The sequence below is a fragment of the Episyrphus balteatus genome, chromosome 1, assembly GCF_945859705.1.
Source record: "Episyrphus balteatus chromosome 1, idEpiBalt1.1, whole genome shotgun sequence".
Classification (NCBI taxonomy): Eukaryota; Metazoa; Arthropoda; class Insecta; order Diptera; family Syrphidae; genus Episyrphus; species Episyrphus balteatus.
The window spans coordinates 99,027,700-99,043,354 of NC_079134.1; the positions used below are offsets into that span (position 1 = coordinate 99,027,700).

The following is a 15,655-nucleotide window of genomic DNA, read 5'->3' on the forward strand; positions in this document are numbered from 1 at the left end:
TATTGGGAAAGTAATGCAACATTATGAGTGTGTATTAGGGAAAATCAATATTTTTCAATATATCATTTCACTTAAGCTGTGTTTTCCTCGTGATCCAGATCAGGGGTCGAATTACGGCATACGTTCGTTAACGAATGGTTGCTATGTGTCCCTATCGTTTTCTAATATAATTAAATAGAGACAGAAATAGCCAAAACGTTAACTTATGATCGTAATCGTATGCCGTAATACGACTCCAGATCATTGTTTTTATTCGCTTAACAAAAAAGCAGGATTTTGTTTTGTTATTCTTTCGCAAATAAATACAATGATCTGATCTGGATCACGAAGAAAATAAAACAAAGCTTTTATTGATGATGAAAAAAAAATTGTAAGTGAATGTAAACGCAAAAATAAAATTTACAGGTCAACGCTTGGTGGAAGTTTGTTAATTGTAAATACTAAAAAAATGTTTTAAACACCATTTATTCTTTTGTTTTGCAACTAAGAAAATATTAAACCACTTCAAAAATGTAACCCAATTCTCACAGCTAAATAAAGCCCAAGATAAATTCTTTATTCAACAGACATCGATACAAATGTCAAAATCATATCCTCGGCTAAATATTTAACCAAATTCATTCACGGCCCTAAACTAACGGCATATTATTCACTTGTTTAAAAAATACATCTGGATGTAAAGAAATTGAAATGTTCAAAATAAATCCAACTCCAAAATATTCACTATCACACAGAGAAAAAATAGTCATTTTTAACTATTTTTTAACTACTTTCATAGTTAAAATCGGGATAACTTTTTTGAATTTGGATTTATTTTTGACATTTGAAAATTTTACATTTGTATTTTTTAAACTAGTGAATAATGTCCAGTTTTCGAAAACTTGATATATATATATTTTTTTAATCCAAAAAATTAATTTTTCTATATTTAATTTTTAATTAAAACAATCAGAGCTTTTGTTTAAAAAAAAATCTGTTGAAATTATTGAAGTTAATAATCGTTCTAAACTGTGTGAATCTTGAACCCAGTTAAAACCAATTTGATTTAACTGTTTTTCGGAATGATTTTGCGTTGAAGACCATAATTTGAAAATGTACACTGCGATTCACTTGAATAAAGGGCCTTTATTTTTAAAGGCACTTATTTTAGAAAAGAAAAAAACAATTGGAGCTTTGGTAAGGTAACTTACCATATTCTAGGTTTTGGCATTTTAAAAAGCAATTTATAACAAACAATATTGCAAAAACAAAAATACAAAACAGAAACCGTGTGGCTTCAATAAGCGTTTTTTTGCAACTTTTCACAAAACACAGTGGTTCCAGTAAAACTGATGAAAAACGGTGGATCAAACTGGTTTTAGTTTAGAAAAGTGAAGTGTTGATATTATTTGTGCATTTTAACCAAATATGGACCAAGAGCTTTTATTATTAACCACGAAAAGGAAGAAAATCGAAGTTTGCACTGGAAATGCATTTTCACAGTGCACAATCACGAACTAAAGTGGAGAAATTACATAAAATGCTTGGTAACATCTTAAAAATTAAAAAATTATAGTTTTCCATAACATTTACATTCGATGAATATGAAGGCTAGTCCAGGGAACTTTCGTCTTGATCCAATACGCATCAGTTTTATTTCTATTGCGATGTGATTTTTGGCATTTACCTTATGGAATGCTCATGACGCGACGTTTGTTTACCCATAGTGTTAACCACAACGAAAGCTTCCACTGTTATTTGTTTGTCAAAATTTGCAATTATTTTCAAACCATGTAACTAAAAGTTAATTCTTACATATTATAAAAAAGTATTGTTTCCTATTACACTTTTTAGCGACATTTGTTGGTGATGCAAAAAATGTACCTCCTTTCTAAATCTAAGAAATAGGACTAATATCGTTCTGGAACATTTAGATGGTTTGTTTTCCATCCAAAAACCACACACCACCCCATTTTGTTTTCTTCAAATGCAACCGTAAATAATGATCTTTTCATTTTGCCTTATTTGACAATAATAGTGGTCTTATTCTGCATTTTGAAGCTTTTTAAATATTGTAGATATTTTTAACTTCAGTGAAGGTACAAACCATCACACTAACATCAAATAAACACCACTTTTCGTTTAATTTTAGAGCCAACGTTTACGGAACGTGCAGCTAACCCGTCAAACAATTTTGGTTCTATAAAGCTTTACAGATGCAATTGTTGCTTCTGTAAAGCAAAAGCAAAATTGTTAGTAGGGAATTTTTGAATTATTTTTCTCTTGGCTTTTTGTCTAGGTGCCTCATGCTTTACTTTTACATTAAATCACTAGTTTAAGTAAGTTAATTTCAAAATATTCTCATACATAGCGTATTTACCGACACCATTCACGACTGTGCATAGTAGAAGTGCATTTTTAATGTAAGCTTCTATTTTTGCATTTTCTGTGGTACCTAATGGTAGCTCTTAGCGCAGATTTTGTTAAAATACACAAATTATTACAAAGTTGCACTTTTCTATACTAAAGCTATGTAATTTTGTCCACGCTTTTTCACCGTTTTTACAAGATATAAGAGCCTGCCCTTATTCTAGTGAACCATTAAGATTATTCTGTTATTATTTTCTGATTGTACGTAGTGTTTTTTTTTTTTATCAAAAACGCTACACAATCATACTGGGGCAATTTGTCTGCAAGTTCCATAATTCATTCATTAAACCTACAATTGTTTGTAATATTTGCTCACCATTTTGTCCAATTAGCTGTGAAGTTCTCTTCTCATTGCTGTTGTCCTTTTCTAATAAACCAGTTGTGGACGATGACCGAATGTTGCTGGCAGAACCGAACTTGTTGTAAAAGCCACCAAGTGAATTGTGTTGTTGTTGCTGTATATTGTTGTTTTTTCCAAACAATTGCTGCAGGTGTGCTGTGGTTTTTCCATTCACCTCGTTCATTGATATTTTCTTACTGCCGACGCTGTTGCCAATCTCAAAGTGGGTTAAAGGTGGTATTGCTGACACTGCTGTTGATTGTGTGATTGATTGTACGCTGGAATTCTGATTTAGTCCCAGATTTGTGCAGCTCAAGATCATCACGGGTGATTCATGTAAATCTGGCAGAGATGAAGATATAAAACCGACCGATGACAATTTAAAACTTTTCACACATGGAGATGAATTTGCCCTTGCTTTAGCTGGTATATTAATTGAGTCAATAGAATTTCGGCTCTTGAAAAGTCGCATCTTTTGGTTCCGGAAATAATTATCAAACTTCCTCTCAACCGCTTGTGATTCGTTATTTATTAAAGCGAAAATATCTGTAAAAAATATAAAAAAGTGCAGTTTAAAAAAATATATTGGTACCTATTTGTAAAAAAAGACTTTTTCGAGGAACAAAATAAAAGAAAAGTGTTTTTTTTTCAAATCCGAAAGAAGAGTCTTAGAAGAGCTTAATTTCAGGTTTTGGACTCGATGTCCCAATCTTAATTGGGCTTTAGGTTATTATCCCAAATCATATCTAGAGTGAATTTTTTTTCGTACAAACAAATGATTAAATCTACTTATAAAAAAAACTTTTACCAGAATATCCTTGAAGTTAAACAAATATTTCAAATCTTTTGTTATTCGTTTTACAATTAAAAAATTTTCTTTCCGAAAAAAATTATTACCACGAGCAATGCCGTCTTTACCATAAGGGCACACGGGGCCCGTGCCCAGGGCTCCTATTCTCAGGGGGGCCCGAAGGAACGAAAATTTCTCTCACATATTTATGCTCAAAACATTTTTGTCGGGCAGACCATCTACCAAAAAATTTTAGTTTTTGTATAACAACCAAACAATCAAATAAAGTTTTTCTACACCTATACGGAAAATATATATTTTCAAAATGAAAACAAATGAAAACAAATATGCGGACAAAATTTTATTGGTATCCAAACAACCAAACCCTAATTCAATTTTCCAAAAAATAAGACAATAGTATTTTCAAAAAACAAGAAAAATATCTTTTTTTCCACTGTAGAATAGGTTCACATTTTAGTTCATCTTACTTTTAGCCTGTCTTGGTATTTCATGCAATGGCACATCTCTTTTATATATGTAACGAAAGAACATCTTTATGCTTAAAAGGAGAAAAGAAATTGTCTTCTCGGAACTGGGATAAAATGCAGTTTAACGACGGCAAAACGGGTTGTCAGAAGTGGGAAACATTTGAGAAGAACAAAACTTCGCAAAAATTACCACTATACAAACCACGAAAAGAAACTCGCCTACAATAGTAAAAACAAAACTGTGTTAGAAATTGCAGATCGAAAGTTTTGTAAAAGGAAATAGTTTTTCACTTAATAACACTGCTTTCACAATTATCTAGACACCTTAAAATAATGTTTCTCTTTACGAAGGTCATAACCAGGGATAGGATCTTGTGGACCTAAAAACTTAGAAAAAGGCAAAATAAAACTCCGAAAAAGGCATAAAAAGGCATTTATTGAGAGAAAGAATGAAATATAAAAATTAATTGTAGTAATTTCTAACAAACATGAGTTTTTCTCTAAAGAGTGCTTTAAAGGAGGTAAAAGATGTCTCTACATCTGTAGAGACGCATGGAGCCAAATAAAAGCACTCGACATCACCCACTGCTAAATTTGGCGGGAGTTCTAGATTTGTGTCCCCATTAATTTCTCAATTTATTTGTTTAACTCTCTCGAGTAACTTGTTTGCCAAAAAAACTGATTTGTACTTCTCATTTCTCAACAACATTTTTTGCGACTGCCCCTTTCCCGGCTTCCAAATCTCTCTTGATTTTGTCCAAAATGTGGAGAACTTCTCCAATCGTATTTTCTTGATTAAAAAAAAATTTTTAATTGTTGGAGCTTTCTCGGTTCATTTTGCATTTCCAAATATAATGACGGGGTAATTAGTGAATCTTTAATATAGATATATTGAGTTTGTAATGTATTGAGTAGGTTTCCTATTTGTTTGTATATTTGAGTGTTTTGTGTGTAGGCATTACTTTAAAGACGCTAAAAAGATAAAAAACATAGGAAAAGGCAACAAAAAGGCAATAACAAGAGAAAAGGCAAAAAAAGGCAATAACGAAAGAAAAGGCAAAAAAAAGGCAAAAAAAAGGCAAAATAAAATACATATATTTGCCACGAGGGGGACGTAAAACGTGTTTGTTTTTAATCTATAATGTCGTACGATTAAGCAAGAAAAAAAGGCAAATTCCACAACATCCTATCCCTGGTCATAACAATAGAGATTCAGCCCTCAGGGCCCACTAGATTCATTTTTTTCCTTTGAAAAATCACCGGTTGCAAACTCGACTTTCACTACATGTTTTTTATTGGAAATTGTTTATTGTTTGTTTTTCAAAAAAAAAAAAAATTGTTTTAAAAATCCAAAAATAATTTTCTTAAAAGTTTTCTTAATTTTAATATCAGTATAAAATAAACCTTTTTATGTCAAAATCTTCAATAAAATCGATTGTGTCGTTTACATTAAGAAATCGGTTCTATCCCTACTTACAATTTTGCTTCTATAATGCTTTACAGAAGCAACAATTGCATCTGTAAAGCTTTATAAAACCAAAATTGTTTGTGGGGATGGCAAGTAGGTACCGTTAATAACGATCCAAAAAAATATTTTTCTCTAATTCAAAATGTGCGGCCTTTTTTGCAGCATTACATGTTTTTTTTTATCCGTTTTTGAGAAAATTGCATTTTTCTCGAAAACTTTATATTGGAGATATCCGTTGAAAAGGAGACATTAAAATAAAATATAAAAAACGGATCTTGGAAATCACGTAAAAAATCGTCTGTACCGATTAGCAAATCTATCAATCTTTTTGAGCTCTTTTTTCAAATTCTTCAAACTGAAACTTATAACGGATACAGGGTATAATTATTGGCAGTATTAAAGTAGGTACAATTATTGGCAGTGGCAAGATTTATGTCTCAATACACGTATTATTGGCACCCCTACCAATAAAATAGACACTGGGACTAGGTGCTTTATATGGAACGATATATATATATATGACGTCAAACCCGCAAACGGCGCACATAGGAGTATTTCGATCAAAAACCTGGACAAAATTATTTTTTGAAGTAAAACTAATTATTTTTGCTAGAAATTATTATTTATGCAAGGAAATAATTTTTTTCAGCAAAACTTTAAAAACGCTTGTGATAAGAAAAACTGAAAAAAATAGTATGAAATTTCATACACTCAAAATGTGAAAAAATAAAATATCTAAAATATTAGAGCTTCTAGAATGGAACCATTGTGATTTTTAGGCTTAGTGAATCCAAATGCATTAAATTCAATAAATAAAATTTATTGTGAGTGATTTTACTAAAAGTAAAAATTTCACTCGCAAATTATTTTGTTAATCGCAAAAAATCGCACCCAATTTTTTGATATTAAATTTAAAGAATAGTCAAAGTTATCATAAATCTATGTATCGAAGCAGAATAGGAGGGAATACTATAACAAAACACTTAGACTTAAAAAAAAAAGCAATAAAAATATCTATATGCGGCAGACTCTTTTCCCACTGTCATTTACTCAAACAAAAAAAATTTAATATTTCTATAACTACTCTTTAATTATTTTCAATACCTGCAATTGTATTTTTCATATGAAAATTTAATATTTAAAAGCACACTTGCTCACAATCAATTTCCTAACAATACTCATAGGTAGGTAGGTAGGTAGAGATGGCGGTCAAGGCAAACCATGTTTGATTGACCCAATTAGCGCAGGATGCGCCGTTTTGATACCAAAACTTATGAAACCTGTGAGTGATAATTGGATTTATTTGAAATACATTTTTTAATTGGTTTTTTAAAAAAGGGAAAAACAAGTGTTAGGCAGTCCTAAATCCACTTTGTTGCATTTAGGAACGAGATCAAGTCTTTGATCTTTGATTCTGAGATGTTATCTATGACATTAAAGAATTCGCTCCCCAGAGAGAGTGCTCTATTCCTAGCAAGGGCGGGACATTGACATAGGAAATGGTAGACCGTTTCTTTTTCTTGCTGGTCCAAGCAGCTGCGACAGTAGGTATTGTGCGGTATACCCAACTTTGCTGCATGTTCCCCTATCGGCCAATGTCCTGTACACACCGCAACGATTCTGCTAATATCTTTTCTGGGTCTAGAGATTAGGTCATATGTTTTCGATTTATTATAGGTGGGCCAGATTTTTCTGGATATGACGCAGCTAGTCAAGTTGTGCCACCTATTGTTAGCTTTTGTTAGGTATTTTAAGAAGATATCGCCCTTCATGACTCCTATGGGAATGTTGACTATTTCTGCTAGTGACTCATGAAGGGCTGATCCTTGCCTGGCCAGTTCATCCGCCTTTTCATTGCCTTCAAAACCACTGTGACCTGGGATCCAGATGAGAGTGATTGTGAGGCTTTCACTCAGCAATGAGAGTTCCTCTCTGCACTGCTGAACCAATTTGGAGGATGTCGTGACCGAAGCAATTGCTTTTATAGCTGCCTGACTATCTGTTAGTATAGCTATATTTTGGTTTTGATTTGGATATACTCTAAGTAATTTGCAAGCTTCTTTAATTGCCAGCAATTCCGCTTGGAATACACTTGCAAAGTTTGGTAGTCGAAAGGATTTTGAGATATTGAGGGATTCATAGTAGACACCCGAACCGACCCCACAGTCCATTTTTGAGCCATCAGTGAAAATGCAGGTGTCGAAGCCTCTCGTCACAATGCCCTCTTCCCAGTCTGATCTCGACGGGAAGCTGACCTTGCAATTCATTACAGTATTCAAAATAGGGGTGCAGTAGTCCGTGGGTGTCAGAAGCATATCCGATGGTATTAAATTTGTTGTGTCACTGTGACCAAAAGATTTTGCCTTCCAACTACCTGTTTCTTTTAGCCTTAAAACGCTACAAGAGACCTGGTATTTGATATGAAGGTCTATGGGTAAGAGGTGCAAGAGAACGTTTAGAGCCTCCGTGGGGCACGACCGGAGGGCTCCAGTCGTCCCTACGCTTGCTGTTCTCTGGATTTTCTTAAGTTTGTTGATGTTATAAGCTTTACTGAGTGCAGGCCACCAAACAATGGCGCCGTAGGTAAGAATGGGTCGTACAACCGCTGTGTAAGTCCATAGAATCATTTTTGATTTAAGACCCCATTTTTTCCCAAAGGTTTTACTGCAGGCATAGAAAGCAATGCTCGCTTTTCTAACCCGCTCTTCTATATTAAGCTTCCAGCTCAGTTTAGTGTCCAAAATTACACCTAAATATTTGGCGCTAGAAGAAAGTGATAAGATTTGGCCGTTGAGCTGAGGTAGAGGGAAGACAGGGATTTTGGTTTTAGTTGTAAAAAGCATCAGTTCCGTTTTACTTTGATTAACTCCTAGGCCACAGCTTGTAGCCCAGTTGCTAACTTTTCTCAAAGCCGTGTCAGTCATTTCACTGATCACAGGTAAAAACTTTCCTGATACAAGTACAACCAGATCATCCGCATATGCCACTGCCTTCACTCCACTTCTCTCAAGCTTCACGAGGATATTGTTCATGACAAGGAGCCATAACAGTGGGGAAAGAACGCCACCCTGAGGCGTACCCCTATTAACGCATTTAAAACAGTTAGAATTTCCTAAGCTTGCTTGAATTCTTCTCTCTTTTAGCATTGAAATAATCCAACTTCTGATATAGTCTTCTACTTCAAAAGTCACTAGGGCTTCGAGAATAGATTCGGTTAGGACATTGTTAAAAGCTCCCTCTACATCCAAGAAGGTAGCTAGGGTATATTCTTTAAAGTGTAACGAGTTCTCAATTGTTCGAACGACTTCATGGAGGGCTGTTTCCGTAGATTTGCCCCTCATATAAGCGTGCTGCGAACTGGCTAGAGGACATCTTTTAAAAATGTCTCTAATATGAGTTTCTAAGATTCGTTCTAAGGATTTAAGTAAGAAAGATGTTAAACTTATTGGCCGGAAATCCTTCGCGGATTCATGTCCTCTTTTGCCCACTTTGGGTATGAAAACCACGCTAACTTGTCTCCAAGACTTGGGCACATGATTAAGAAGAAGGCAGCCTTTAAAGATTTTTTCAAGCCATGGAACTGCTATCTCTTGCTGATTTTGCAGCATAATGGGCAGAATACCATCAGGGCCTGGGGATTTGTACGGAGAGAAAGTGTTAATAGCCCAAGCTATATTTTCTTTTGTTATCAGGAGGTTTACTTGCTCAGTCGTAACTGATAGCAAAGTGGGATTTATGTTCACTTCAGAGGTGCTATCAACGCACCCCGGAAAATGAGTAGTCATTAATAATTCTAAGGATTCAGCTGGAGATATTGTCCAGGATCCGTCAGACTTTTTAAGAAACGAGGGATTTGAGTGTTCCCTCGATAAAACCTTGCTAAGCCTGGCAGAATCCTTAATATCTTCTATGGAGTGACAGTATTCCTCCCAGCTTTCCTTTTTGGCTGATGCTATGCTACGCTTGTAGACTCTTAAGCAATCTTTATAGGGTTCATAGAATTTGTGTTTATGGCAGATGTTGAAGATTGTTCTAGTCATTTTCCTCAGATTAGACAGGTCTTCGTTCCACCAAGGGGGAAATATTTTGCTACTATGTCTCACCGGACAAGAGACTTTAAAGGCAGTGATCATTGCTCGTTCAAAGGTCATTACCTTTGATTCGAGCTCATCCACCGAATCTGTATTTATATTGGGTATATTGCGTAACTTTGCACTAAAAACTTGACCGAAATTCTTCCAGTCAGTTCTTTTGGGATTTCTATAAGGGGGTGGGATTTTGGTTTCAAACTTAAGTTGGAACAGAATCCAACTATGGTCTGAAAAGGATTTTAAAGGGGATACTCTCCAATTTTCAACCTGCAAATTGAAGTTGCTATTTGTAATAGTGATGTCTAGTACATCCTCCCATCCTTCATAGTTCCTTGAACTAGGAAACGTGAATGTTGGAGTAGTACCTCTATTGCAAAGAGTTAGGTTATTTTCAATGATATAATCAAATAAAGACTCACCTCGTTCATTGATCTCAGAACTACCCCAAAGAGTATGACGTGCATTTGCGTCACACCCGATGAGTAGGCTTGTCTTCATTGTACTGGCTTGAGTTGTCAGCCTACGTACTTCCTCCGGCGGTGACTGCTGGTCATGTGCCATGTACGCAGATGCCAAAAGTAGTCCATCAGTATTTGAACCCTCTAATTTGACAACGGTCAAATCAGAGGTGCTAAGATTGGGACACAAAAAAGCTTTTAAGTGTTTTTTAGCTAAAATACATGTTCTTGGCTTACCTTGGCTCGAACTGACGGGCTTGTAAAAAAGGTCATATTGGCTGTCTTGGAGACCTCTCACTCGGAGGCCATTAATCCAGGGCTCTTGTATGATGCCCACATCAAAGTTTTCCTCCCTTAGAAAAACTCTCAGGTTATCTGAAGCACATTTAGAGTGCTTCAGATTAACCTGAACGACGTGCAGCATGTTTTTAATTTATATCGGATTCTGCATCGTCAATTACCAGCCTCTCGCCGGAGAACCCTGCCTCTTTGGGGGTATCGTCATCCTCGACGATATCCTCAACTAGGTTAGGGTCCGCTTCCTGACTTTGCAGAATCTTTATTTTGGCATTCCTAATGCCAAAGCGGAGTTTAAAGTCGGCTTTTTCGAGAGCCCCACGACTAACCTCGCAGATCCTCAGAAGGTAAGACGCGCTGTTCTTTTGCGGCTCTTCAGTCTTAATGACTGCCCAGTCATGCATCGGAATCAGCGGGTTTAACCTCTGAAGACTGCGGATCAGCTCCGTTCCACTTGGCTTGATACTCATGAGGGGCAGCCAAATGCGAGCCAGTGGTTGTTTAGGAATCTCCTTAGCTGGGATAAGCTTGAGCTTCAAACCATCCCATTTAGTGCTGATCTCATCAACACTTTTACTAAGGAAATCCCTAGAAAACCCATCCTCGCACTTAATTACCCTGTATCCCCTGAGCATCTCACCAGAGTCGAAACTAGGGTAGGGACCCTCATTTGCCGATAGGGTGTAGAGGAAGACCATCTCAGAGAGTTTGGCCTCGATGGAGTTCCACACTGACATCAGACCTTTGTTGTCAGTGGAGAGCTCATCTACAATCGCCACTTGAAGATCGTCCCTGACGATCTCACTTAAAGTGCGCGATTGCGCCGCTCCCTGAGGTGGCCCTTTCTTTTTGGTGCCGCCGGTTTTAGCTTTCTTTTGAGGAGGGTTACCCTCCTCAAGAGATCTATTTCTCTTGGCGGTCTTTTCGGGATGAACAAAAAGATTGTTGTACTCTTCAACAATTTTTTCGTACCTGATTTTATCAGCGGCATCTTTTTCGTGTGGAGTTCCAGCTTCCTTATTTTTAGCAATCTTGCTAAGAAAGAAGGTAGCCCTCTTGAAGTCCACTCTACGATGCAAACTCGCTGTTTTGAGGTTTTTGTCGGTAGCACTGCTACCCGACGGATTTGTTTGGGCTTTATATGGTCGAGGCACAGAGGTACTACTTGTACTAGCTGTGCTTCCGGGGTGTGGAGGTTGCTTAGGAGCGCTAGCACTTCTAGCAGTCTCCGAGCTATCCACAATGGTCTCTTGGCTCGATGCCAAGAGTTCATCCTCCAATTCGGATGTTGTTACGTCTGTCTTGTCTTCGTCCATTTTAAAAAGATTTGAAAATAAATTAAGGTCCCACGAGTAGGTCGGAAAGAAAAGGTCAACCCCGGCAGAGCCGATTACCGGGGCAAGGCAAAAATTATGACGGATCCTGCCAAGGCATCCGAAAGAGCTCGTTCACGACTGGTTTATCCCCCAGCCTTCCATTTCTTCGGCACGGATTATGTGCACGCTCACCCCACCACTGAAAATTAGGAACCTTGTATCGATGGTAAAATTGCATTTCTGATTATTTAACTATTGAGGAGTTAAGAACAATACAGCTATGCAACCTGACCTTAGCTGATCACCATCTTGCCAAAAACGTACAAGATAAAACTGTGGTGATCATTACCGCCCGGCACCCACTAGGAGGGTTTGATACACGGATTTTGCCGAGAACAATACTCATAAAATCACCAAAAATTACGAAAAAATTCCAGAAAATAAACAGCTGACTTTGAACTTGTTTTGACACACCAAACTCTTTACCACAAAAAAAAGAAGTGCATCATATGATCCCATGTATATTTAGCATCCGCTTTATAAAAACTTTAGGTAATTCAAAATTTTGATTTCTAGAAAATCGACTTTTGTCCAGCTTTTCGACCAGAATACTCCTATGTGCGGCGTGCTAAGACGCCCAATAGTCAAACTGGCCCCCCCTTCCTGATGAAGATATTTGAAGCCTTAAATTTTGGTCATGCAGCGCTGCACCCAAACTTCATGTGCATCCCTTTTTAAATTTTTGATGCCTATTTCTGTCAAAAAAAAAAATAGATAACCTTGATATTTTTTATAATTTTTTTTTGTAAGAAAACGATAAAAATGGATTATAAGCGGTTAAAATGGAAGAAATAATTGAATTTAAAAAACAAAACAAGATGGTTATTGTTTTTTTATGAATTTAATTAGTTCAAAACGAACGTTATTTGAATTTTCGAATGAAAGATTGTGTCAATTGCCAATATCAGTAATGCCAAATAGCAATTATTTTGTATTTTTGTTGAAACTTGGCATGGAATTTAGAAATAGAGACATGATGCAGCTCTGCGCTGCATGCAGATTTTTCTCCCATAAGAGCCCGTGTTATTTTATTTTGCTTCAGTGAAAAAACTGCACTTCTGTTTTGACCATAAAGTCCACCAAACATATGTTAACAAAAATTAATTATTCAAAAATAACTATTCATTATTTTTAGTCCAGTGCATTTATAATTTGACCCAGCAGTTTGTACCACCCCCAAATTTGTTTGCTCACTCGATAGAGCATTGGCTGAATATCATTAATCTGATTTTTCGCACTCGCGGAATTCACCTTTCGGTCGCCATCTTGGATTTTAGTTTTTGTTAGTCATTTATTTCACGAAGCCTGAAGAGGCTTGACTCTTTTTTCTAAATTTTCTTTTGATAATCATTCTGTGAGGCGCGTACTATTACAACATGCCTCTTGAGTACAGGACTCAAATTTGACATTTCTCTTTTGATTTGAAATTTGTTGTTGTTTTCGCACTCGCGCAATTCACCTTTCGGTCGCCTACTTGGATTTTAGTTTTTGTTAGTCAGCTATTACACGAAGCCTCAAGAGGCTTGACTCTTTTTTCGAATTTTCTTTTGATAATCATTCTGTGAGGCGCGTACTATTACACGATGCCTCTTGAGTTCAGGACTCAAATTTGGCATTTCTCTTTTGATTTAAAATTTGTTGTTGTATTGCAGCAAGAGGCAAAAAGAAATGAAAGGAAATGTTGAAAAAAGAAAAAGTGGAAAAGGAAACGTCAAAAAAGTGTCTCAGAATTCCGACCCACGACTCTCCGGTCAGTTAATTTTTTGCTTCATCTTTTTTCTCATTTGCACTCATTACGTTTGAAAAGAGGCGCGCCTCTTGAGGCTTCATGTAATAGCTGACTTAGGTACGGGCAAGCAAGACCATCGGCAATATATTTTTTATGTGCACGAATTTAATCAAATTCCCCTAGAAACATTAAAATTCACAGTATTTTTATGCTGTAATTTTTATAAGTGTCGGTAATCATCGACCATCGACTGCTGAGCCCAACTGTTGTAGTTGTACCTGGGCGAAACGCATTTTGGACTACAGGTCATAAAAATTCTATTTAATTGAATATTATTCATAAAGTCCATAAAACATCTGTAAACAAAAATTTTGAATTTATTTTCATTATTTAAGTTTTCTGTTTTCTTTTTTCTGATATTTGAAGCCTACAGCCTTTCAAAGTGTTTCCATTGAAAAATGAATTAAATGAAATTAAAATAGTAGGTATTATATAAACTTTTGAATTAAACTTTGAATTTAAAAATACTGTACCTATTTGTTTAAAAATGCTACTATTGTGAATTAACTTCATTCAAATTGAATCTCATTAATAGGTATAAAATTCAAATATCCCGCCCATCCGGGCATATTTAATTTTAAAATCTTAAAGAAAGAAGAAGAAAACGATAATAAAATTATTCTATACGAAGTAACCGCACTTACAACACCCATTTTTTATTTAATCTTGTTTTTCGCAAAAAGTTTAGTTTTATATTTTTCAATTATTAAATTAAAGCTCAAGTAAGAGCAATATTGTAAAAACGATTTTAAATTTTCAAAAGCACTGATAGTGAGTAGTTTTTTATAAAATACGCCGAGTATATTGTTCAGCTTCAAAAACAAAAATTGGGTCTATTATACTCCTTTCATAAAAAAATTCAATTGGCAAAACTTTCACTATTAATATGGGAAAGAAGAAGATTGTTTCGTGCGTCAAAGCAGCTAGCATATAAGGCAGAAAGCAAACATCAAAAATATCGGACTCCTAGTACCTTCATGTTAGTGTGTTACTCAGAACCAGTTGCAGTCTATTTTCAGACACCTAGTCCTGACATGAATTTTTTTTAATGAAACCTCCGATCATTCTAGTCTATCATGCGTAACTATGGTAGTATAGTGTTTTGAGTTTAAGTTGCTGACCTGATTGTTTTGCTTTTTCGTTTCCAGTTCTAAGTACCTACAAAAAAATCTATATTTGGGAAAAAATGTGAAACGAATTTCAGCTTTTATCACATCACTATTCCGTAAAACTTTACATACGTACCTTTAAATATATGGTCCAGTCTCCTCAGCATTTATAAAATGTCAAACCAATGCATAGGTAATATAAATGCAAACAAACGTTTGATATGACGAATATAAATAATTCGTTGCTTTGTTGCGCATACACAATAGTGAATAAACAAATAATTCAAGTATTAACGAATAATAAGTCTTCACGCATTGTTTACCTATGGTAACTTTTTTTCATTTCGGTCACTTATTTAAAAAAAAAACACTATTTGCTCTGCGGCTGTCATTATTTATGCGTTACTCAGGCAAATTGCATTTGATGGAATGCACCACCAAGATATCAGATTTGATTTTTACTTGCGATATAGGTACTATAGGGCAAGTTTAGGATTCGTACAAAAAATCGAACTCGAGATAACAATTTTACATGACATTACGATGATGGAGAATGCCAAAAAAGTGGGTCCGGCAATTCTGTCTGTCTGTCTGTCTGTCTGTCTGTCTGTCTGTCTGTCCGTCTGTCTCTATCTGGAGCTGCAGCCTAAACGAGTGAAGTGATTTTCTTCAAACTTGGTAGTTAGCAGTTTTTGGTGATTCCCTAGAGGGGAAATTGAAATTTTTTTTTTATGACCAAAACTAACGGTACCTGCCATATAACGGAAATAGAAAAGTTAATTTTTTTCAAAAACGGCTCTAACGATTTTGATTAAAATTTTTGTGTGTAATACTACACATAAGGGCCAACTTTTCAAATAAAAAAATATTTTTTGTACCGTTATTAACGGTACCTGTCGTAGAACGGTTTTTTTCGTTTCTGAATATCTCGTACAAAATTAACCCGATTTAAATCAAAATTTTTATACAAAAGTGTGTAAGTAAAGATAATATTAATATTTTAGAAAATTTTCAAAAAACGCATTTTTGGTTTTTTAAAA

General features: G+C 35.4%; 1 protein-coding gene across 8 annotated transcripts in view; it reads right to left on the reverse strand.

Moving 5' to 3' along the window:
• Window positions 1-15,069, reverse strand: part of LOC129906523 (uncharacterized) — a 75,491-nt gene extending 60,422 nt beyond the window's left edge. For 6 of the 8 annotated variants that reach the window (XR_008770819.1, XR_008770818.1, XM_055982303.1 and 3 more), the window contains exons 1-2: window positions 14,752-15,069; window positions 2,726-3,295 (exon numbers count right to left, since the gene is read on the reverse strand). Coding sequence is in view for 6 of the 8 variants with exons in the window: in XM_055982303.1 (XP_055838278.1) it covers window positions 2,726-3,295; window positions 14,752-14,782 (601 nt within the window). In the remaining 2 variants the exon portion in view is untranslated. Of the gene's footprint in view, window positions 1-2,725; window positions 3,296-14,479; window positions 14,602-14,627; window positions 14,678-14,751 lie in introns of those variants that run through there. The other 2 variants (XM_055982305.1, XM_055982306.1) reach the window with 2 other exon arrangements.
• Window positions 15,070-15,655: the final 586 nt, after the last annotated feature.